Raw genomic sequence first — 22,056 nt, 5'->3', positions numbered from 1 at the left:
TGTGGAATCACGCATTTCACAGGCAGGCCCATCTGCTCTTTATGTTGGAATCCTTCAGGTTTGCTGGAGTGCTGTGCTTCAGCTTACTCAAAGTGAGAGATACTGCTGGGCACCGTGGCTCACGCCTGTAATCCCTGCACTTTGGGAGGCCAAGGCAGGCAGATCACTTGAGGTCAGGAGTCTGAGACCAGCCTCGCCAACATGGTGAAACTCTGTCTCTACTAAAAATACAAAAATTAGCCGGGCGTGGTGGCGTGTGCCTGTAATCCCAGCTACTCGGGAGGGTGAGGCAGAAGAATTGCTTGAATCGGGGAGGCGGAGGTTGCAGTGAGCTGAGATCGTGTCACTGCACTCCAGCCTGGGTGACAGAGTGAGACTCCATCTCAAAAAAAGAAAAAAAAGACTCCGTCTCAAAAAACAAAAACAAAGTGAGAGATGTTCTCACTTTGAAAAGAGTTCCAAATGAGTACAGTGATCGTACTACTAGTACTTCTTATGGGTACCAGGCACTGTGCAGAGCCTTTTATGTAGATTACTGTGTTTAATCCCATTTGAAATAGGTGCTTTGTTTTTTTAATCATCTCTGGGTTTTTTTATTTTTTGTTTTTTTGAGACAAGGTCTTGCTTAGTTGCCCAGGTTGGATGCAGTGGTGTAATTACAGCTCACTGCAGCCTCATCCTCCTGTGCTCAAGTAATCCTGCCACCTCAGACTCCCAAGTAGCTGGGACTATAGGCACACCACCATGCCTGGCTAATTAAAAAAAAATTTTTAGTAGAGACAATGTCTCACTCTGTTGCCTGGGCTGGTCTCAAACTCCTGGGCTCAAGCTGTCCTCCCACCTCAACCTCCCAAATGTTGGGATTACAGGCATGAGCCACCATGCCTGGCCAATCATCTCTGTTTTTTTTTTTTTTTTGAGACGGAGTCTTCCTCTGTTGCCCAGGCTGGAGTGCAGTGGCACGATCTCAGCTCACTGTGCAACCTCCATCCCCCAGGTTCAAGTGATTCTCCTGCCTCACCCTCCCATGTAGCTGGGACCACAGGTGCCCACCACCACACCTGGCTAATTTTTGTATTTTTAGTATAGATGGGGTTTCACCATGTTGGTCAGGCTGGTCTCGAACTCCTGACCTCAGGTGATCTGCCTGCCTCGGCCTCCCAAAATGCTGGAATTACAGGCATGAGCCATGGCCCCCAGCCAATCATCGCTGTTTTTACAAATGAGGAACTAGAAGCTTAGAGAGGTGAGTAACTTGCTCAAAGGTACACAGCAGGAAAGTGCCGGGGACTGGATTTGAACCAGACTGGCTTACTGTTGAGCCCCTTCCATTAATACCAGTTCAAGGGGCACTCTGAAATCTAGGGTTCTAATTGATAATTCCCCCCCGCCTCACTTTTCATTCTCCTTTTCAGCTCCTGCATTGCATATTAAGAAATCAATAGTCAGTTGGCATCTTGCAGAGTCTCTGGCATTGCTCACAGGCCCTCGAACTACTTCATAGTTTTTACAGTAAATCCTATTGGGCTCATTTCTGTTGTCACAGGGCACTGGAGGTTGTATCTCTTTGGGGGGAAATGAGGGAATCTCATGTTGCAGAATGGTGTTTGTACAGCCCTTTTTAAGTCTCCTAAACTAGAACCAAATTTGGCTCCCTTAACAGCAAGCACTTAAAAACAAGAGAAAAGGAGCCTCATTATTAATACGAGCAAAGGACACTGGCCCCTAAGAGGCCTACCTTCTCTCTGCTTTGTTCTTATGAGGGGTGTCAGATCTCAGCACACCATTTGAACAGGAAAGTATGTACCTAAAATTGATGTATTTTGTATTGAATTTAATGACTTCATGAACAAGATGGTCATAAAAAATTTTGATTCTAAAGTCCAAGGTTGGTTGAGTAAAAAGCTCTAATTTTGGAGATGGAAGTGCAAAGTATTATACTTAATGTTTTCTCTGTTTTGTCATTTCCTTGATTAGGCTAAAGTGAACAACTCCAGCCTGATAGGTTTAGGATACACTCAGACTCTAAAGCCAGGTATGTGTTGTTGCTTGTGTGTAAAATCGGTTCTTTATCTTAAAAAAAATTGTGGTGCTGGTTTGCTGATTTATGTCATTGCTTATAAAATGTTTATATAATACAGTGGGTATATATAAATGGATATATGTAAAGTATAATTAAATGTTTATAAAGGAGTATGGGGTCATAAAACATTTGGAGAATATGAGATGTAGCAAGCAGGAGGAAGAAGGCTGAGGCTAACATATATTCTTTGCTATTTTCTTCCATCCTTTTTTCCAGTGTGTACATAATGCTTGATACTTATTTCTGGCAGATTCTCAAAACTAACTTATAAATCAGCCCCACTGTAAAAAGACAAATAGGAAAAGTGGTTTGCAGGTTTCCTCTGCACAGTTGGCTAGGCCAGTCCACGGTGTATTATAGTTCTAGCGTATAACCACCTTTGAACCCTGGAAATCTAAGATTACCAGCTACTCCCTGAATCAGGTTATTCCAGGGAATGTCAGTTTGTTGTGTGCATCTGTGGATGTACATGCACACTACACGTGTGTGTACACTATGAACATGAACATGTAAGACCTTAGGTTGGATTCACGATTGAGGTTTCATTTAAAGGGATGATTGCCAAAGAAGCTTACTGCATGCTACCAGTGCTAGAGACTAATTGTACCAGGGGAACAGTGAGAGGAAAAAGGAAAGTGGGGTTCCAGAAGTAGATTTGGGTAGGCTCTCTGGGCAGTGGGATAATTACAGTTGTTTTATAAGCCCACTTAGGATACCTGTTGGGTCAGATAGTGCTAAGTAACAAGGATTGAAGGGCCATGTAGTTTGGACCCTGCTGATAATACCTGGAACAGGTTCTGAATTTGGTGTTAATCTTTCTTGTCATTTCTTTTCTCCATTCCTCCTCCTTTCCTCTCCCTCATTTTACTCCCTGCAGGTATCAAACTGACACTGTCAGCTCTTCTGGATGGCAAGAATGTCAATGCTGGTGGCCACAAGCTTGGTCTAGGACTGGAATTTCAAGCATAAATGAATACTGTACAATTGTTTAATTTTAAACTATTTTGCAGCATAGCTACCTTCAGAATTTAGTGTATCTTTTAATGTTGTATGTCTGGGATGCAAGTATTGCTAAATATGTTAGCCCTCCAGGTTAAAGTTGATTCAGCTTTAAGATGTTACCCTTCCAGAGGTACAGAAGAAACCTATTTCCAAAAAAGGTCCTTTCAGTGGTAGACTCGGGGAGAACTTGGTGGCCCCTTTGAGATGCCAGGTTTCTTTTTTATCTAGAAATGGCTGCAAGTGGAAGCTGATAATATGTAGGCACTTTGTAAATTCATATTGAGTAAATGAATGAAATTGTGATTTCCTGAGAATCAAACCTTGGTTTCCTAACCCTAATTGATGAGAGGCTTGCTGCTTGATGGTGTGTACAAACTCACCTGAATGGGACTTTTTTAGACAGATCTTCATGACCTGTTCCCACCCCAGTTCATCATCATCTCTTTTACACCAAAAGGTCTGCAGGGTGTGGTAACTGTTTCTTTTGTGCCATTTTGGGGTAGAGAAGGTGGATGTGATGAAGCCAATAATTCAGGACTTATTCCTTCTTGTGTTGTGTTTTTTTTTTTTTTGCCCTTGCACCAGAGTATGAAATAGCTTCCAGGAGCTCCAGCTATAAGCTTGGAAGTGTCTGTGTGATTGTAATCACATGGTGACAACACTCAATCTAAATTGGACTTCTGTTGTATTCTCACCACTCAATTTGTTTTTTTAGCAGTTTAATGGGTACATTTTAGAGTCTTCCATTTTGTTGGAATTAGATCCTCCCCTTCAAATGCTGTAATTAACAACACTTAAAAAAACTTGAATAAAATATTGAAACCTCATCCTCCTTCTGTTGTCTTTATTAATAAAATATAAATAAACAGGGCATTTGTTTAGATTTGTTTTCTGTCTTCATGCTCTGTGTATGTATTATATATTATTCGTTTTCACTCGCTGTACAACAGATTACTATAAATTTAGCAGCTTAAAACAACACTCATTTATTTCACAGTTATGCAGGTCAAAGCGAGGCAGGTGTGCATGCCTGCCTGGGCTCTGCTTAGCGTCTCACAATGCTGGAATTAGGGTGTCAACCAGGCTGTCTTCTCATTTTATCTGGGGGCTTGGCGTTCTCTTCCAGGCTTTCAGGGTTGTGGTGGAATTCAGTTATTTTCAGTTGTAGGATAGAGGTCCCTATTTCTTTGTTGGCTGAGCCACTCAGTGCTCAGAGGATGCCAGCATTCCTTGCCATGTGGTCCCCTCCATCGCCAAAGCCAGAAACAGAAAAACTCCCTCAGGTGAAGTCCCTCTCACTTCCAGTCTCCTCCAGGAAGAGCCCCAACCCTTTTAAGGACTCGCCTGATTAGGTTAGGCCCACCGAGGGTAATCTGCCTTCAAGTTAACTGCCAGGTAAAGTAACCTAATCACTGGTAATATCCTTTTGTATTTGTAGGTCCCTCCATATGGGTCATGGGAAGGGGTGATTTTGGAATTCTCCCATATATTTATATGTTTTTAATAACTTGATTGTGGATTTTTTTTTTTTTTTTTTTTTTTTTTTTGAGGCAGAGTTTCATTCTTGTTGCCCAGGCTGGAATACAATGGTGCACAATGTCTGCTCACTGCAAGCTCCGCCTCCTGGGTTCAAGTGATTCTCCTGCCTCAGCCTCCCGAGTAGCTAGGATTACAGACATGTGCCACCACACCCGGCTAATTTTGTATTTTTAGTAGAGACGGGGTTTCTCCATGTTGGTCAGGCTGGTCTCAAACTCCTGACCTCAGGTGATCCACTCACCTCGGCCTCCCAAAGTGCTGGGATTACAGGCGTGAGCCACCACGTCCGGCCTATTGTGGAAACAAATAGTAATAAACTATGCATGATCCAGCTTCAACAAATATGAACATTTTTTTCCATTCATGATTTTTCAGCAGAATTCCTTTTTTTCTATGTTTGAAAGTGACATTCAAAACAGGAACCATCTATTTTTAGCATTTTATGCAACTGATCACCCAAAAACTGTGGGCCTCAGTATTTGTCATACTGTCTTCAGGGACTTGCAGCTATTTCTAAGTGAATGTTCATAGAATTTATCCAGAGATGATGGCATATAGTGGTTGCTGGGTACATCTAGTCAGATGTCAGGTACAATATTAAGATATTTTACTTTTAGAGACAGAGTCTTACTCTGTCACCCACGCTGAAGTGCACTGTCATCATCATAACTCACTGCAGCCTTGAACTCCTGGGCTCCAGTGATCCTCCCATCTCAGCCTCCCAAGTACTTGGGATTACAGGCATAAGCCACCAAGCCTCGCCCTAAAATATTTAAAAATGTATAAAGGGTTCTCTTGAGTATGAGGGAATATTTCCATCACTAGTTACCTATTGTCTGCCTGTTGCATGCAGCATGTTGGAATATTGTGCAAAATGCTTTGAGTTCGTAATACCTCAGCAGTTAAGAGAATTGAGACAATCTGGTATGAGGACACAAATGGACAAAGTGGACAATGAGTCAGGGAAGAGGACTGCAGTGTGTTTATTATAGATGAACTTCAAAGTCAACAAGCAGAAACTAAGATTGAGAAGCTCATTTGTTGAGCTGAGTGGTTTTACAGAAAACTTAAGTACAGCTCAGAGAAGGGAAGCTCTTGGGGGACGGGGAGGACTTTGCACCTTGGCTAAGGTGGAGAGTTTGCAATAAGGAGACCATTCAGTCTAATATGGGCTTCTGGGGGATTTCGGGAAATGTGCAGATGAATGACTTCTTAGTTTTCTTAACACAGAGTTTGTGTGTTTCTGAGCTGTCACCAGGGTGAGATAAAAAAGCTTAGGGGAAACCAGATTCAGGAGTAGAACACAGGCCCTTTAGAGAGACAGCTCAGCTGTGTCTCTGGGGGATAACAGCAATCTTCGCAGGGAATCATAGAGACCAGAATGGTGAAGCTGTGGGCACAATAAATGTCTTGCTTAACGTCACATTGATTTTCCTGAAATTGATCAAATGGAACTTTTATGAATTGAAGACTGTATCTGTTTATTAAGGAGACATTCACAGAACGTACACACAGAGCAAAGCATGGCGCCAGGGCCCTAGGTGAACCTGGAAGTTTGGAAGTTTGCATTTTTATATACTGGGGATTTGAAGTAGCAAAATTTAAAAAAAAAAAGCTTATTTTAGGAAATCTGGAAGTTATTTTCAATGGCAGCCCCTCACCTCTACTTCCTAGCTACCTTCCTTTCTTTTCCTCCATAATTTTTTTTTGAGACGGAGTCTCTGTGGCCTAGGCTAGAGTGCAGTGGCATCTCGGCTCCCTGCAGCCTCCACCTCCCGGGTTACAGCGATTCTCCTACCTCAGCCTCCCGAGTAGCTGCGATTACAGGCACGCGCCACCACGCCTGGTTAATTTTTGTATTTTTAGTAGAGACGGGGTTTCTCCACGTTGGCCAGGCTGGTCTCGAACTCCTGACCTCAGGTGATCCGCCTGCCTCGACCTCCCAAAGTGCTGGGAGCCACTGCACTAGGGCCAGTCCATAATATCTTTATCATCTTGGATAGTGTGTATTTTACACCATAGTCGCCCTCACAAGAAAACTGCCAGGGCGGGGGGGTTCTTTTTGTTCACTGCTGTATCTTAAATAGGGACAGGTGCTAAATCTTTGCTGAAAAAAATAAATGACTGTCGGGAAAGATTTTTAAAAATTACTCATAATCCCATCACCCAAATAGGACTACTTAACATTTGTGTTTCTTTCGCCTTTGAGAGAAGAGCAGTTACTTCTTTTTCGTGATCTGTCTATTCTACAGCTGGATCTTCGTTTTTAAAACGGCCAAAAACGCTATTTTTGGCTGTATAGTACCCAATCATGTAGGCGGCAGGGAGGGGCTCGCTTTGGCCTTCTTCAGCACGTCACACCCTACCTTTAACCCGCAGCCAAGTGTGTGGCGCTCCCTACTTTCGCCTAGCTATAACTCCCTCCTCCCTGCAATCCTTCCTTCTTATTCCGGTTTCCGGAGCACGTCTCCAGGCTTCGACGTCACCACGCTGGGACGTAAGTGCCGAGGGCCGCGGCGTCTGACCTCATGGCGTAGAGCCTAGCAACAGCGCAGGCTCCCAGCCGAGTCCGTTATGGCCGCTGCCGCCCTGAAGAGGATGAGGGGGCCAGCACAAGCGAAACTGCTGCCCGGGTCGGCCATCCAAGCCCTTGTGGGGTTGGCGCGGCCGCTGGTCTTGGCGCTCCTGCTTGTGTCCGCCGCTCTATCCAGTGGTAAAGGGGGCGCGGCGGCAGTGCGGGCTTAGGAAGGCTAGGAGGGCTCGGGCGCAGGGCAGGAGACAGGCCGGGCCAGGGAAAGGGCGCTTCCAAGTGTCAGGAGCAGACGGCGGTGTCTGGTTGGGGCAGGGTCTCCGCGGGCCTGAGGACAGAGGGTATGGTGTCTGAAGGGGTCCAAGGTGGTAGGATCTCCAAGGGGTCTGAGAAGTGGGGTCCCTGAGAGATGCAGGAACCCAGGGAGCAGGGAGCAGGGTGTGTAGATGGGCGGGGAGGGAGGAGTGGTGTTGGCGCCTAGAGATCGTTGAAGAATGGGCTGCCACAAGGAATTGGGGTGGTGGGGTCTCCAAAATTTCTTGGATCGGAAAGTTAGGAGGCTCTAGAAGAGAGGGTGGCGACAGGGGCTGAGGAGGTGGCCGGGGCTGGGGGTGAGGTGTCTGGAAAGGGTCCTGAGTTTGGGGGACTCAGGAATCTTGCAGGACCAAGGAAAGGTGGGGGTTTCCAGAATGGGAGAGGTCAGTGGTAAAGACCGAGGCGGGCAGGGGCAGTAATCCAGTGACTGGACTGAGCCAATGGAATATTTCCGAGAGGGAAAGTGAAAGGGAAAGAGCTGTCTTCGGGTACTGGTGCATATTTGAAGCCTGGGAGGTTCTGGTGTTTGATAAAGATTCAGAGTACTGGGGCGTTGGGCCCCTGAAGGCTTGGGAGGCAGAGAGGAGTTTGGAGACAAGGGAGATCATGATTCCTCTTCCCTGTGTTCCGAGTTAACCAGGATAACCCTGCCTCATTTTAATGGATCTGTAGGATTTAATTGATAGAAGATTTCATTTCTTGCAAATGTTGCATGGTGAAATCAAGAGATTGAAGGCTTTTATTGAGAAATTAGGATATCTGTAAACCAGTGCCTGATACTTGGTGGGAAAAATCCACTATTAAGAACTTGTAAGGATTAAACGGTATTTTGGTTAGTAGTCCCATTTTTCTTTCAGGCCAAGACACAATCCTGCGTTTCTCCCTAAATTTGAATTTTCAGCTGCAAAACAGTGTGACCTGCTATAGTGTTTTCTTTCTTGCCAACAGGGCCTGTCCAGCCCTACATTCCTCTGCGACAGTACTGTGGGTACATACTTATGTTTCCTCAGCAACATTTCAGTGTTGCTAACTGGACGCCCTCCCAGAAGTCTTTGCAGTCTCTGAGGAAGGACTGCTGTCCATTTCCTAAGGCCCTTTCATCATTAGTGAAATGTAATGAGGATTTCCCTGGTTGATGCAGATATTCCCGTTCCTAAAGTACTTAAGTAGCTTAATTGTTTTGGCCATTTAATCATCTAAGAAAAATAAAACACAAACATTTATATTTCCTGCTGGAATGCTTAAGGGATATATATCTGGCAACTGTAGTTTCAGAAACAGCTTTTTTCCCCTAAGAGATGGTTGAAAATTGGGCAAGAAGTGAGGCAGAATGTGGAGTGGTAAGTGTCCTTTAGTTTCTGCTTTTATTTGTTAGAGCCCTATAAATATTGTTCTAACTATACTGAGACATTTTAGAGAATCTTTATCTTTTAAATTAAGTCTTTACATACACCAGTTTAAAATGTCATAAATTCAGATTATTCTGTCCTGAAAAGAACCTAAATGAAAACGAACATACATGTCTTTAATAGGCGAGCAGCTCCATTGCACTACAGTGTACTTGGGATATAAGTATTTTTTGTAAGCATACCTTATAATTTCAAAGTAGTCCTGTAATAAGAAAATTAGTCTAGAATGTGTTGAGTTCCAAATTTCAAGTGAGTTTACAAAGGTAGAAGGTTACCACATTAGATTTATTCAAATTTGTTCCATATTAGGTTTTAAAAACTGTCAGTGCTTGGTTATATGCTTGTCAGTCTGTAAGAATTTTTGTTTTGATCAAGTCTAAAAAATTTAACATAAGCAGTTTGGATCACTGGGTGACTAATTCTTGGTCATGCCATTTCAAAAATGCCTGCTTCTCTACATTTGCCATTATATTGTCCCCAAATGATCACCTAAACTTAAGGTATAATGCATTTCATTTTTAAGGCATTGTTTCTCAAACCAGTGTGTGAATGAGTTCTCGGGGTCCTCTGCATTCTTAAGTTTAAGAAATGCTGTTATAGTTTTATTTTAGGGCAGTTTTTAAAAAGGGACCAGTAGAAGGGGAGAATTACAAAGTGTTTTTTTTTTTTTTTTTTTTTTGAGTCTGTCGCCAGGCTGGAGTGCAGTGGCGCGATCTCGGCTCATTGCAACCTCCGCCTCCCGGTTTCAAGTGATTCTTCTGCCTCAGCCTCCTGAGTATGCTGGGACTACAGGCGCGCACCACACCTGGCTAGTTTTTGTGTTTTTAGTAGAGACGGGGTTTCACCGTGTTAGCCAGGATAGTCTTAATCTCCTGACCTCGTGATCCGCCTGCCTTGGTCTCCCAAAGTGCTGGGATTACAGGCCTGAGCCACCGTGCCCGGCGTTTTTTGTTTGTTTGTTTGAGACAGGGTTTTGCTCTGTCGCCCAGGCTGGAGTGCAGTAGCACAAACTTGGCCCATTGATACCTCCGCCTCCTGGGCTCAAGCAGTCCTCCCACTTCAGCCCCCTGAATAGCTGGGACCACAGGTGCCTGCCACCGTGCTCAGCTAATTTTTGTATTTTTGTAGAGATGGGGTTTTGCCATGTTGGCCAGGCTGGTCTTGAATTCCTGTGCTTAAGTGATCCGCCCGCCTTGGCCTCCCAAAGTGCTAGGGTTACAGGTGTGAGCCACCGTGTCTGGCCTAAGCTTTATTTTTAAAATGTTAAGCTTCAATTAGAGAGGTAATATCAATTAGGAAAGGAAAGATTTAGAAGTCTTATTTATATGCTCATAGAAGGTCAACAGTTAAATCCGTAAAGTCAGAGTTGTACCTTTGTTCAGAATACTCTTCATATCTGACTTAATCAACTTCTCTGATTTGAAGGAGAGGAGTTTGAGTAAGTTGATAGCCTTTGTATTACATGTTTCAGATCAATTATTTGTTTTTTCTTGTGCTGTATTTGTGTATTACTTCCAAGATTTTACTGCTTGACTAATACATATTCTGCTCCTACTTGGTGCTAGGTATTGGAGTTAAACAATGAATAGGGTGATATTGGGGGTGTCCTTAGAAGAATGAGTGGCGTTTTGCTGAGAACCATGGGATGGGCTCTTGAGGGAGTGCAGTAGGTGCATAGATGCTATGTGGGATGTGGTGTGGGATTTGTGGTGAGAGTTGAATCGAGAGCATATTCAATAAATATTTATTGAGTGCCTGCTATCTATTAAGTAGGTAATGGGGATAGAGCTGTTAGGGAGATTAGTAAGATAATGAGGGTGAGGTAATGGGGGCCAGATCATGTAGGATCTTGAAGGCTATTATAAAAACTTTCACTTTTGTGAGAAATGGATGGCCCTGGAGGGTCTTAAGTAGAGGAGTAACATTTGATTTAGGTTTTTACAGAATGACTGTGGCTGCTGTGTTGAGTATAGACAGTAGAAGTTAGGGTGGAAGCAGGCAGATTAATTAGGAGGCTATTGTAATAATCCATGTGAGATAATGGTTACTTGGACCAGGCAGGAGCAGTGGAGGGTGAAAAGCCCTCAAATGCTGCATATGTCATAACAGATTGGATGTGGGATGTTAAAAAAATGACAACTCCAAGGTTTTTAGTTTTAGTAACTAGAAAGATGTAGTTGCCATTAATTGAGATGGAGACTAGGTAGAACAAGTTTTTTTGTTTTTTGAGTGGGCCATAGGAATTTATTTTAACTTTTTATTTTGAGATAATTATAGATTCACTTGCAGTTGTAAGAAATAATATAGAGATCCTGCATATCCCCTACCCAGTTTTCCTAATAGTAACATCTTTCAAAACAATAGTGCAATATCACGACCAGGATATTAACATTGGTACAGCCAAAATACGGGGCATTACCATCACCACAAGGATATCTCATATTGCCCTTATAAAGCCACCCCACTTCCCTCCTACCTCACCTCTCCTGAACTCCTGGCAACCACAAATTATCCATTTGTATAAGTTGGTAATTTTGAGAATTTTACATAAATGGAATCATACAGTATGTAACTTTTGGGATTGACTTTTTTCACTTAGCATAATTCTCTGAAGATTCACCTAGGTTGTTGCATGTCTCAATAGTTTGTTCCTTTTTAAATTTTAACTTTTATTTTTTCAATACAAGGTCTTGCACTCTAGGCTGGAGTGCAGTGGCACAATCTCGGCTCACTGCAACCTCCGCCTCCTGGGTTCAAGCAGTTTTCCTGTCTCAGTCTCCAGAGTAGCTGGGATTATAGGTGCACACCACCACACCCGGCTAATTTTTGTATTTTTGGTAGAGATGGGGTTTCACCATTTTGGCAAGGCTGGTCTTGAACTCCTGACCTTGTGATCCACCCGCCTCGGCCTCCCAAAGTGCCCGGATTACAGGTGTGAGCCACCGGTCCTGGTCGTTTGTTCCTTTAAATTGCTGAGTAATATTCTATGGTATAGGTAGACTACACTTTGTTTATTTATCTGTTGAAAGATGCCTGATTGTTTCCAGTTTTTGGCTATTATGAATAAAGCTGCTATGAATATGTTTGTGCAGCACTCCAGCCTGAGTGACAAAGCGAGACCCTGTCTTAAAAAAATAAATTAAAATGAGCTTTCTATGGACATCATGTAGTTGAGTCTGCCAATCTCTGTTTTTTAATTGATGTATTTAGGTCATTTACATTTACTGCACTATGGATATGTTAGAGCTGAAGTCTGCCATTTTTATTTTTTGTCTTTAGCCTGGGATATATGAGGTAAAAAGAAAAACCTAAGGAAGTCACCACCACGTTGTTTCACATATCCTGAGGTCTCTAACAGTTCTACCCAGTTCTTTCCACCTTTCAGAGTGTTCTTGTGTTATTTTATACATAATGTCCAGAGCTTTTAGTTGTTATTAGTGGGAGAAATAGGGAAGTGTGTGTTTGTCTTCCTGAAAAGCCAGCCAGAATTCATTTTGAACATATTAATGTGAATGTCAGACATCTAAGAGGAGATGTCAAGTAGGTGGTTGGATTTATGAGTCTAGAATTCTGGTAGTTCTTGGAAGTTCTTTTAATTTTTCTCAGAAAAGTCAGGAAGTGATGTCATCAGTTGAAAATGAGGATAACAGAGAAGGCATTTGAGGTTTGTGGATAGAGGAGAATGTGATTGGTGTCCTAAGAGAGTAGAAGGGTAAATGGACTAGGAAAATATAATTGCTAACAATTTTAATTGCCAACAGCTTTAAACATACACCTGAATCTTTGGCATTGAATTTAAAATGAAATGAAAACAGTGGCATGTGTATATTTTTTTCCAGCCATGTTCAGCTGCTGGGTGCAGATGTGAGTAGTCAGAGAGCTTGATTTATTAATAACTAGGGATGAGTGTAGTCTCACCAAGTGAATGGGTCAAAGTGGACAAGGGGGAAGGGAATTGAAGATGGATTTAAGAGAGTGATTATAAAGCAATTATAATAGCTGACACAGAATTGAATCTGAATAAAGGGAGAAGAGAGTGTATTGGGCAAGTTTGGATGGTGACCGTAAGGGAATGAAAAGGATTAGAGGGTTGTAGGTGTTGATGGATTGAGAATACCAGGGAATGAACTGGAAGGATAGGAGGTCTTGCCAGCAAGTAGAATGCATGAAATTGAGATTATGGAAGAATTGTGATAATAAATAATGACTGTAGGAGTGAGTGGCTGAGGTAAAGAGGAGGGCTAGCTCATGAGAAGAGAGGAGGTCAAAGATTTGAAATCAAGGCGGGAGTACTTGTCTTAGATGGAGTGAACTCTAGAGCCAGGAGCTAAAGATCATTAAAAATTAGGGGGCATGACTTTGGAGTTGGTAGATGAAAGTAAGTTAGTGCATTATAGCTTAAGATAAGAGAATCAAAGCTAGAGGCATTTAGGGAGAAGAACGGGAGAATGGTCTGAAAAGGGCAATGAGGAGGAGAACTGTGCCTCCTCGAGACTCAGTGGTTCAAGGATGTGGGAGAAAAAACAGCTATTATTTAAACAGGCTGAAAGGAAAATGTGTCCTTAAGGAAGAGTCAGGTTTCAGTAATAACAAGAAAGCGAAGGCTGAAAGAAGGGATTTGCTGATGACTGTGAATTCTATACCGCATGGTGGAAGTTTCTTTATAATCATTCCCACCCTATCAGCTTGTGTCCTTTAAAGGTACTCACCCATAGAAAAACTGTTCTTTTAAAAGTTAAGTTTAGTTAGTTGGCTCCCACTTATTTCAATTTTAAATTTTATTTTAAAACATGTTTTTTGTACTTTGGCAGGAAAATTAAATATATCAGAAAATAATAATTTTTAAATTCTTGAATTATAACTAAGTTGAAGTGATAAATGCAAAAATTATTTTCAGAAATTCCTGTTAGTAGTTTTCTGAGTAATGTACTCAGTTGTAGGTCCTGTTTATTTCTCTTTTCTTCCAGTAAAAAATTTCAAGGAACTCAATTATTGAAAATGTTTTAAGAGTTTTACTGTAATCCCAGCACTTTGGGAGGCCAAGGTGGAAGGATTTCTCGAGCCCTGGAACACAAGAGCAGCCTGGGCAATGTGGCGAGATGCTGTCTCAAAAAAAAAAAAAAAAAAATTGCATGTGGCATTGGACAAATATATGAAAAATAAAAAAAGCCGGGCAGGGTAACATGTGCCTGTGGTCCCAGCTACATGGGGGGGTTGAAACCAGGAGGTCGAGGCTACAGTGAGCTATGTTTGTGCTACTGCATTTCAGCCTGGGCAACAGAGTGAGACCCTGTCCAAAAAAAAAAAAAAAAAGGGAAAAAAGAGTTTTACTAATTCATTGTTTTTTGTTGTTTTTTTTTTTTTTGAGGTGTAGTCTTGCTCTGTCGGCCAGGCTGGAGTGCAGTGGCGCCATCTCGGCTCACTGCAACCTCCACCTCCCAGGTTCACGCCATTCTCCTGCCTCAGCCTCCTAAGTAGCTGGGACTATAGGTGCCTGCCACCACGCTTGGCTAATTTTTTGTATTTTTTAGTTGAGACCAGGTTTCATCATGTTAGCCAGGATGGTCTCGAGCTCCTGACCTGGTGTTCTGCCTGCCTCGGCCTCCCAAAGTGCTGGGATTACAGGCGTGAGCCACTGGGCCTGGCCTTTTTTTTTTTTTTTTTTTAAACTAACTTACTACATTATTTTTCTGAGATCCTCTGTTCATTCTAATTGACACCAGCTATTTCTTTTTTTTCTACACAAAATGGATGTCAACTGTGGTACACAAACCAGAGTGTATTCACATGAAGAAAGGGTTGTCTGTTAGATTGTTAACTTGTGTGAATGCACATGTTTGTGAAAGCACTAGAATGACTTGGTTTAATCTTACCCCTATAAAATATTTTACTTTAATGTGATACACTTTAAAATATTGTCTGAATATGTTTAGATCTCACATGACAGAGGTGTTTTTTTAATTATTTTTTTATTATTTTTTTTTAAGTGTAGTAGATGTCCTTGAAGTTCTTCAACAGATGCTACATTAGATTATAAATTAGAGATGGTTAAATTTCTGCAGGGATTCGTCTGTTGAATCTTCCTCTATTCATTCTTCTTGGTAAAAGAATAATAAGAATTCTTATGTAAAGAATTTTACCTTTAGTAAACTATGCTGAGTAGGTAGCAGCACAGGGAAATAAGAATGTGTATGTATTTGGTGTCATTTCCCATACCTAGATGCCTTCCCCCATCTTCAAAATAGTCTAATTGTCACTTAGCTCTCAGGTTCCCGTTTCGGATGCTTCTCCTTTAGAAGTTTTTTCTTCTTTGTAAGGATCCTTCTTTTTTTTTTTAATTTAGGAGAGGGAGTCCTGTAGTTCAAGTATCACTTAGAATTACTGTCTACAGCATGCTTATAGCTTCCCCTGAATTTGTTATGTTGTGTTGAAAGTATTTAGGTCCAAACTCCATATCTTTTTTGGGACCTACTTGAGTGAGAATCAGCCACTTTTTGTTCTGTTCTAGGGATCAGGTAGAGTCTGGACAAGGTAACTGAAGTCCACACCCTTTATGAAATGAAAACAGAGGGGATGGGTGAGGGCTGTATGTGAACTTTGCCATTGTGACCTAAAGTCAGACCTTTTTCTTTTCTTTTGGTGGCAGGCTGTATAATGCAGTAGGTCTTTTATGCTGCTTAAGTTGTTAGTATCTAGCAAAGCAGTTATTATCTGAAGAATAACTAAGAAGAAATGTAACTGATTGCTGGCCATTGAGACTTAATAACTAGTTTTTGAGAAAGTTATAGGAATGTAGCAGAGAGGAATGCTTAGTGTAAAATTTGGGTAAATATGCTTTTTTAGCTTGGTGGAGATAAAGTTGGAGATTTCAGTTTGATATTCTTTGTTTGTTTCAGTTGTATCACGGACTGATTCACCGAGCCCAACCGTACTCAACTCACATATTTCTACCCCAAATGTGAATGCTTTAACACATGAAAACCAAACCAAACCTTCTATTTCCCAAATCAGCACCACCCTCCCTCCCACGATGAGTACCGAGAAAAGTGGAGGAGCATCTGTGGCCCCTCATCCCTCGCCTACTCCTCTGTCTCAAGAGGAAGCTGATAACAATGAAGATCCTAGTATAGAGGAGGAGGATCTTCTCATGCTGAACAGTTCTCCATCCACAGCCAAAGACACTCTAGACAATGGCGATTATGGAGAACCAGACTATGACTGGACCACGGGCCCCAGGGACGACGACGAGTCTGATGACACCTTGGAAGAAAACAGGGGTTACGTGGAAATTGAACAGTCAGTGAAATCTTTTAAGATGCCATCCTCAAATATAGAAGAGGAAGACAGCCATTTCTTTTTTCATCTTATTATTTTTGCTTTTTGCATTGCTGTTGTTTACATTACATATCACAACAAAAGGAAGGTAGGTTTGGGATTTTTTTAGCCCTTTATTATTTCAGTCATAATGCTTTTGATGATTCATGGTTCTTTTTTTTTTTTTTGCAAAAAAAAGTGTAGTGGGTTTCACTCTGTCACCCAAGCTGGAGTACAGTGGCACAATCACAGCTCACTGGAGCCTGGACCTCCTAGGCTTAAGTGATTCTCTTGCCTCAGCCTCTTGAGTAGGTAGGACTACAGATGCACACTACCGCACCTGACTAATGTTTAAAAATTATTAAATTAAAATTTTTAAAATTATTGTTATTTGTAGAGACGGGTCTCACTATGTTGCCCAGGCTGGTCTTGAACTCCCAGGCTCAAGCAGTCCTCCCGCCTTGGCCTCCCAAAGTGTTGGGATTACAGACATGAGCCACCATGCCCAGCCCTCTTTCCTTTTTTTCAGTGAAGTTTAAATTCATAGTAAAATATTGCGATGTCTAATCAGCATGTACATCTATTGTGTATTTTAACACACTGCAGACAGAATGCTTGAATGTATGTACTTCTAAAAAAAGAAGTAGTCCTATTTCTTAATGAGTAATACCAAAACCCAGTGATTTTTTTTTTAAGAGTTTATGTCTTAATTTGGCATCATTACTTCAGCAGGAATACTTGTGGAGAAAGTGTTAATTTAATATTTGTCTTTTAATTTATTAACATTGAACTTAATCTTTTGATTTTTTTTCTGGTTATAAAGTGTTACATATTTATTTTAGGGAATTCAGAAAACAGAAGAGTTTAGAAAAGAAAATTTAAACTACTTCTCAGCATTAATATTTTGGTGTATTTCTGGTCTATAAATGTGCATATAATTTATACATATAGGTGTATGTTATGATTTTTAATGAATTTTATCTCACAGAGTTGTGTTTTTTTTTTTTTTTGAGACAGAGTCTCACTTTGTCTCCCAGGCTGGAGAGCAGTGGTGCGATCTCGGCTCACTGCAACCTCCACCTCCCAAGTTCAAGCAATTTTCATGCCTCAGCCTCTTGAGTAACTGGGACTACAGGCGCAGGCCACCACGCCCGGCTAATTTTTGTATTTTTAGTAGAGACAGGGTTTTGCCATGTTGGCCAGGCTGGTCTCGAACTCCTGGCCTCAAGTGATCCACCCACTTCGGCCTCCCAAAATGCTGGGATTACAGGCGTGAGCCACCGTACCCAGCCTATCTCATAGAGTTTTATGTCCTGACCAATCATGAGCATTTTCCATATCCTTAATATTCTTTAAAAACATTATTTTTTTTGAGGCAGGATCTTGCTATGTTGTCCACGCTGGTGAACTCCTGGCCTCAAGTAATCCTCCCACCTCAGCCTCCCAAGTAATTGGGATTATAGGAGTGAGCCACTGTGCCTGGCTAAAAACATAATGGATTCATGGTTTACAATTTTTGGTTCAGAAATAATATTGTGATGAACATTTCTGTGCTGTTACCAGTTTGCTGGATTACATGAGGCACAAGAGACATCTATAGGACAGGATACATCACATTTAGTGTGAGGGTACATGTTGGCACTGTACAGTCCCAAAGCTGAATAGTTAAGCCTTTTAAAATACTTAAAGGGAGATCAAACACACAGTTCCTTTTTAATACTTACTGGTCAGGAAGTCTCCGTTCTTGACTTTATTGTAACTTGCTTTGTAACCCTGAAAGCCACCTTCCCCTTCGGGGACTTGATTTCCTTACCTGACAAATAGTGAAACTGGACCTGATAATTTCGAAATGCCTTCCTGCTTTGAGAATCAGTGACTCTAATAATAGTTCAAAAAAAAGCAAACCAACCAACTGTTCTGGTTATTTGTATTTAGTGATATATTGCTAGCTTTGTAAGTGTTTATGGGTAGACAGAACCTTGAGTGGTGCTGATATTATATCCCACTGTTTAGTGTTTGGCCATCTCTATTATGAACATCTAAGGGACTTGTTAAACAAGTAGGTTCCTGGGCTCCACCTCCAGTACTAACTCAGTCTCTGAAGATAGAGCCTAGGAATCTGAGTCTTTAACGAACATTCCTATATATATTGAAATTTGAGAAGCATTGTTTAGCCTTGTTTACAAGATGGAAAGCAAAATAGCTTTTTTTTTTTTTTTTTGAGACAGGGTCTTGCTTTGTCACCCAGGCTGGAGTGTTGTGGTGCTGTCACAGCTTACTGTGATCTCTGCCTCCTGGGCTCAAGTGATCCTCCACCTTAGCCTCCTCAGTAGCTGGGACTACAGGCAAGCGCCTCCATGCCTGGCTGATTTTATATTTTTTGTAGAGATGGTGTTTCACCATGTTTCCCAGGCTGGTCTCGGACTCCTGGGCTCAAGTGATCTGCCTGCCTCGGCCTAAAATAGCTTTTTTTGTTGTTGATATTTTGTGTTTTATATTTAGAAACCTAGAAGAGAGATATTTTACTTGTTATAAAAATGTTTACCATATTCTCTGTTTTCTCTTTTGCCTATTTAATGACTTTTGTTTTCCAGATTTTTCTTCTGGTTCAAAGCAGGAAATGGCGTGATGGCCTTTGTTCCAAAACAGTGGAATACCATCGCTTAGATCAGAATGTTAATGAGGCAATGCCTTCTTTGAAGATTACCAATGATTATATTTTTTAAAGCACTGTGATTTGAATTTGCTTATGTAATTTTATTTGCTTGACTTTTTATATGATATTGTGCAGATGTTTGCCATAGGCAATTGGTACTTAAATGAGAGGTGAGTCTCTCTTTTGCCTTGGTGCTTCGGAAATTAAATGTCACAAACGAGTATATAATTTTTTATCTGTACTTTTAGAGCTGAGTTTAATCAGGTGTCCAAAATATGAGTTAAACATTACCTTATATTTACACTGTTAGTTTTTATTGTTTTAGATTTATTATGCTTCTTCTGGAAGTATTAGTGATGCTACTTTTAAAAGATCCCAAGCTTGTAACTAAATTCTGACATATCTGTTACTGCTGACTCACATTCATTCTCTGCCATTCAAATACTATTTTTTATCCACATTTTTTTTTTTGTTCCCAAACTGTAATGTACAGGGATATGTGTGATAATGCTTTGGATTTGTGTAATATTTTTTTTTCTTCTAAGAAAACTGCTTTGGATATTTTTAGATAATTTAAACATAATTTAGGATAATGATATTGCTCAATCTGACCACAATTTTAGGTAAAACATTAAATGTGTCAAGAAATCTTGGCAGCAGAGACTCTGCAGCTTGCAGTGGACATAGATAAAATGTTACAGAGATACTATTTTTTTGGTTGGAATTACTATACTAAATTTAGAAGCAGAAACTGGAAAATGTTAAATACATGTACAATTGCTTTTAGTTAGCAATTGATTATAGCATGGGTTCCTCCAAGGTTTCAAGCAATGGGCAGAGTTTAAAATTATATCAGATTCGTTTACTTTGTTTATTATTTTACAGTAAATTTGAATAAATCTTAGGGGCCATTATCACTTAAATAATACTGTATCTAGGTCTTTCAAATTAAAATTATACCTGAATGAAGTTGTTTGTATACATAAAGGATATTTGTGTACAATGACCTTTTTTCCCCCACACTTGTTTTCTTTGTTTTTGTTTTTTATGGCAACTGGAAAGTATTTACTATGGGATTCATTTATGTCTGTCTTTCTATCATAAAGAATTGATCAATATGTAAATATGTGATTTCAACCATGGTTGACTTACAAGTGTCACTACAGCTTTTTAGAAAACATAGCCCTAATATATGTTAAGCAGGACCCGGGTGAGCCAGTGGGCTTGCGCTTTATGTAGAGCTGGAAGAAGGCCGTCCAGCCTGTCTCTTGGGCGGACAGTGTACTTTCCTAATAGGGAAGGGAAGCACAATGGAAATACCCCTGAACCGTTTTATTGCAGTAATTTTTTTCATATCCGAAACTATTATTTAATATTTTGAATAAGATTTTAAAAAATAAATGGCAAAGATATAAATCTGTGATTTCACGAATGTGTTTCATTTCAGTGATGACATTTAGGTGGTGACAGGGAGTAGCGTATGTCTGCGAGCAATCTAACCTGACTCACTTGCAGGTGTCACTCTCAGCAGTGCAACTCTGCCTCTATGAATTCCACTTACATTTCTAAATTCTTGTTTAGGTCCAACTTACTGCTAGGTACTGAAGTTTATTGAAAACTGTAGCAAAGTAGGATGGCAAAGAAAAGCAAAGTGGCTAAATCAGTGTGCTCTTTCTAGCATCCTGGGGTCCCTATCTGGGATGGAAGGCTCCCCAAGTGTGGAGGCTCATCCCCCTTAGTGGATTGGGGATTCTTGGGTACTTGTGGTGGTCCAGCCACCTAGGTCACATTGCTGCAATTAAGTAGCCTCAGACTTTTGGAGCATCAGATCATACATTGATTAAAAATGCCGCTGGAGTCTCACAGAGGCACTTGAGCACTAGGCACTAGTGCTAGGGACTAGGCACCCAGGGGCCACGGTTGAGCCTTGCAACCTCATGCCACCTCCTCCTGTGTGATGTTGTCTGCTCCTTTCTCCTAGACTCACTTTCTGGACAGACCAGAAGCTCTGCACCTGATTTTGGTACTAATGATATAATAGATTACCTTTTAGCTCCCGTTTCTGTGTCTTAGCTGAAAAGGAATGTGTTGAAACTTGTGGGGCAGACAGAAACAGACATTTAGAATTTGGGCAGTCAGGCAGGCATGTTGTATTAGTCTGTTCTCACGTTGCTATAGAAATACCCGAGACTGGATAATTTATAAAGAAAAGAAGTTTAATTGGCTCACAGTTTTGCAGGTTTTGGGGGAGCATGATGCTGGCATCTGCTCAGCTTCTGGGGAGGTTTCAGGAAGCTTACCATCATTGTGAAAGGCGAAAGGGGACCAGGTGTCTCATATGACAGGAACAGGAGCAAGAGAGAGTAAGGGGGAATGTACTACAGAGTTTCTTTTTTTTTTTTTTTTTTTGAGACAGAGTCTCGCTCTGTCACCAAGGCTGTAGTGCAGTGGTGCAGTCTTGGCTCATTGCAACCTCCACCTCCTACACTAGTTGTATGAGATATCACCCCTTCCTCCAAATCCCAGGTTCTTATCAGGGCAGGTGCTGCCTGTTGAAGGTGAAGGCGGTCACTGCCGGCACTGCTCCTGAGTTCAAGTGATGCTCCTGACTCATCCTCCTGAGTAGCTGGGACTACAGGCACCTGCCACCACTCCCAGCTAATTTTTGTATTTTGTATTTTATTTTTTTTTTAGTAGAGATGGGGTTTTACCATGTTGGCCAGGCTGGTCTTGAACTCCTGACCTCAAGTGATCCACCCACCTCAGCCTCCCAAAGTGTTGGGATTACAGGCATGAGCCACTGTGCCTGGCCTTACTATACACTTTCAAATCACCGGATCTCATGAGAACTCACTATCATGAGAACAGCACCAAGGGAGATGGTGTTAAACCATGAGAAAACCACCCCCATGATCCAGTCATCTCCCACCAGGCTCCACCTCCAACACTGGGGACTTCAATTTGATGTGAAATTTGGGCAGGACACAGGTCTAAACCATACCACATACCTTGACTGGGCTTTCTTGATTTTAAATGTGATCTCCTGAGGGGGAGTGCAAGCTTTTGTGGAACGTGTGTAGTTTGCCCCACCGAGTGAGTTGCTTGAGAACAGGAACTGGCTTTTACTCCTCTCCAGCCCCAAGCTCATTACTCTACCTGGCACCTGCTAGGCCCCTTTAAATTGTTATTCAATGAAGTATTTGAGAAA

General features: G+C 41.4%; 2 protein-coding genes across 7 annotated transcripts in view; both read left to right on the top strand.

Moving 5' to 3' along the window:
• VDAC1 (voltage dependent anion channel 1) overlaps positions 1 to 3,912 on the top strand; it is a 33,306-nt gene extending 29,394 nt beyond the window's left edge. For all 5 annotated transcript variants that reach the window (XM_054488558.2, XM_054488556.2, XM_054488557.2 and 2 more), the window contains exons 8-9: positions 1,978 to 2,035; positions 2,961 to 3,912. In XM_054488558.2, coding sequence (XP_054344533.1) covers positions 1,978 to 2,035; positions 2,961 to 3,052 — 150 coding nt within the window. In that variant the 3' untranslated portion in view covers positions 3,053 to 3,912. The remainder of the gene's footprint in view (positions 1 to 1,977; positions 2,036 to 2,960) is intronic.
• Positions 3,913 to 7,095: 3,183 nt separating this feature from the next.
• Positions 7,096 to 20,264, top strand: C4H5orf15 (chromosome 4 C5orf15 homolog). Of its 2 annotated transcripts, none has more exons than XM_054488763.2 (3): positions 7,096 to 7,337; positions 15,775 to 16,301; positions 18,787 to 20,264. In XM_054488763.2, exons 1-3 carry the CDS (start codon positions 7,199 to 7,201, stop codon positions 18,916 to 18,918), a joined length of 798 nt encoding a protein of 265 aa, XP_054344738.1. In that variant the 5' UTR covers positions 7,096 to 7,198; the 3' UTR covers positions 18,919 to 20,264. The 2 variants fall into 2 exon arrangements, with proteins under 2 accessions (XP_054344738.1, XP_054344739.1); XM_054488764.2 differs by having other exon boundaries at positions 7,153 to 8,809.
• The last annotated feature ends 1,792 nt before the right edge of the window (positions 20,265 to 22,056 follow it).

This window comes from Pongo pygmaeus, chromosome 4 (genome assembly GCF_028885625.2).
Source record: "Pongo pygmaeus isolate AG05252 chromosome 4, NHGRI_mPonPyg2-v2.0_pri, whole genome shotgun sequence".
NCBI classification, from domain to species: Eukaryota; Metazoa; Chordata; class Mammalia; order Primates; family Hominidae; genus Pongo; species Pongo pygmaeus.
The sequence above is the reverse complement of the archived record's forward strand: the minus strand, read 5'-3'. Positions and strand labels throughout refer to the sequence as shown.

Coding starts and splice junctions, on each gene's coding strand:
- C4H5orf15 (XM_054488763.2), top strand. CDS start 7,199: ATGGCCGCTGCCGCCCTGAAGAGGATGAGGGGGCCAGCACAAGCGAAA. Junction 7,338..15,774: donor GTCCGCCGCTCTATCCAGTG/GTAAAGGGGGCG, acceptor TGTTTGTTTCAG/TTGTATCACGGACTGATTCA. Junction 16,302..18,786: donor CATATCACAACAAAAGGAAG/GTAGGTTTGGGA, acceptor TTTGTTTTCCAG/ATTTTTCTTCTGGTTCAAAG.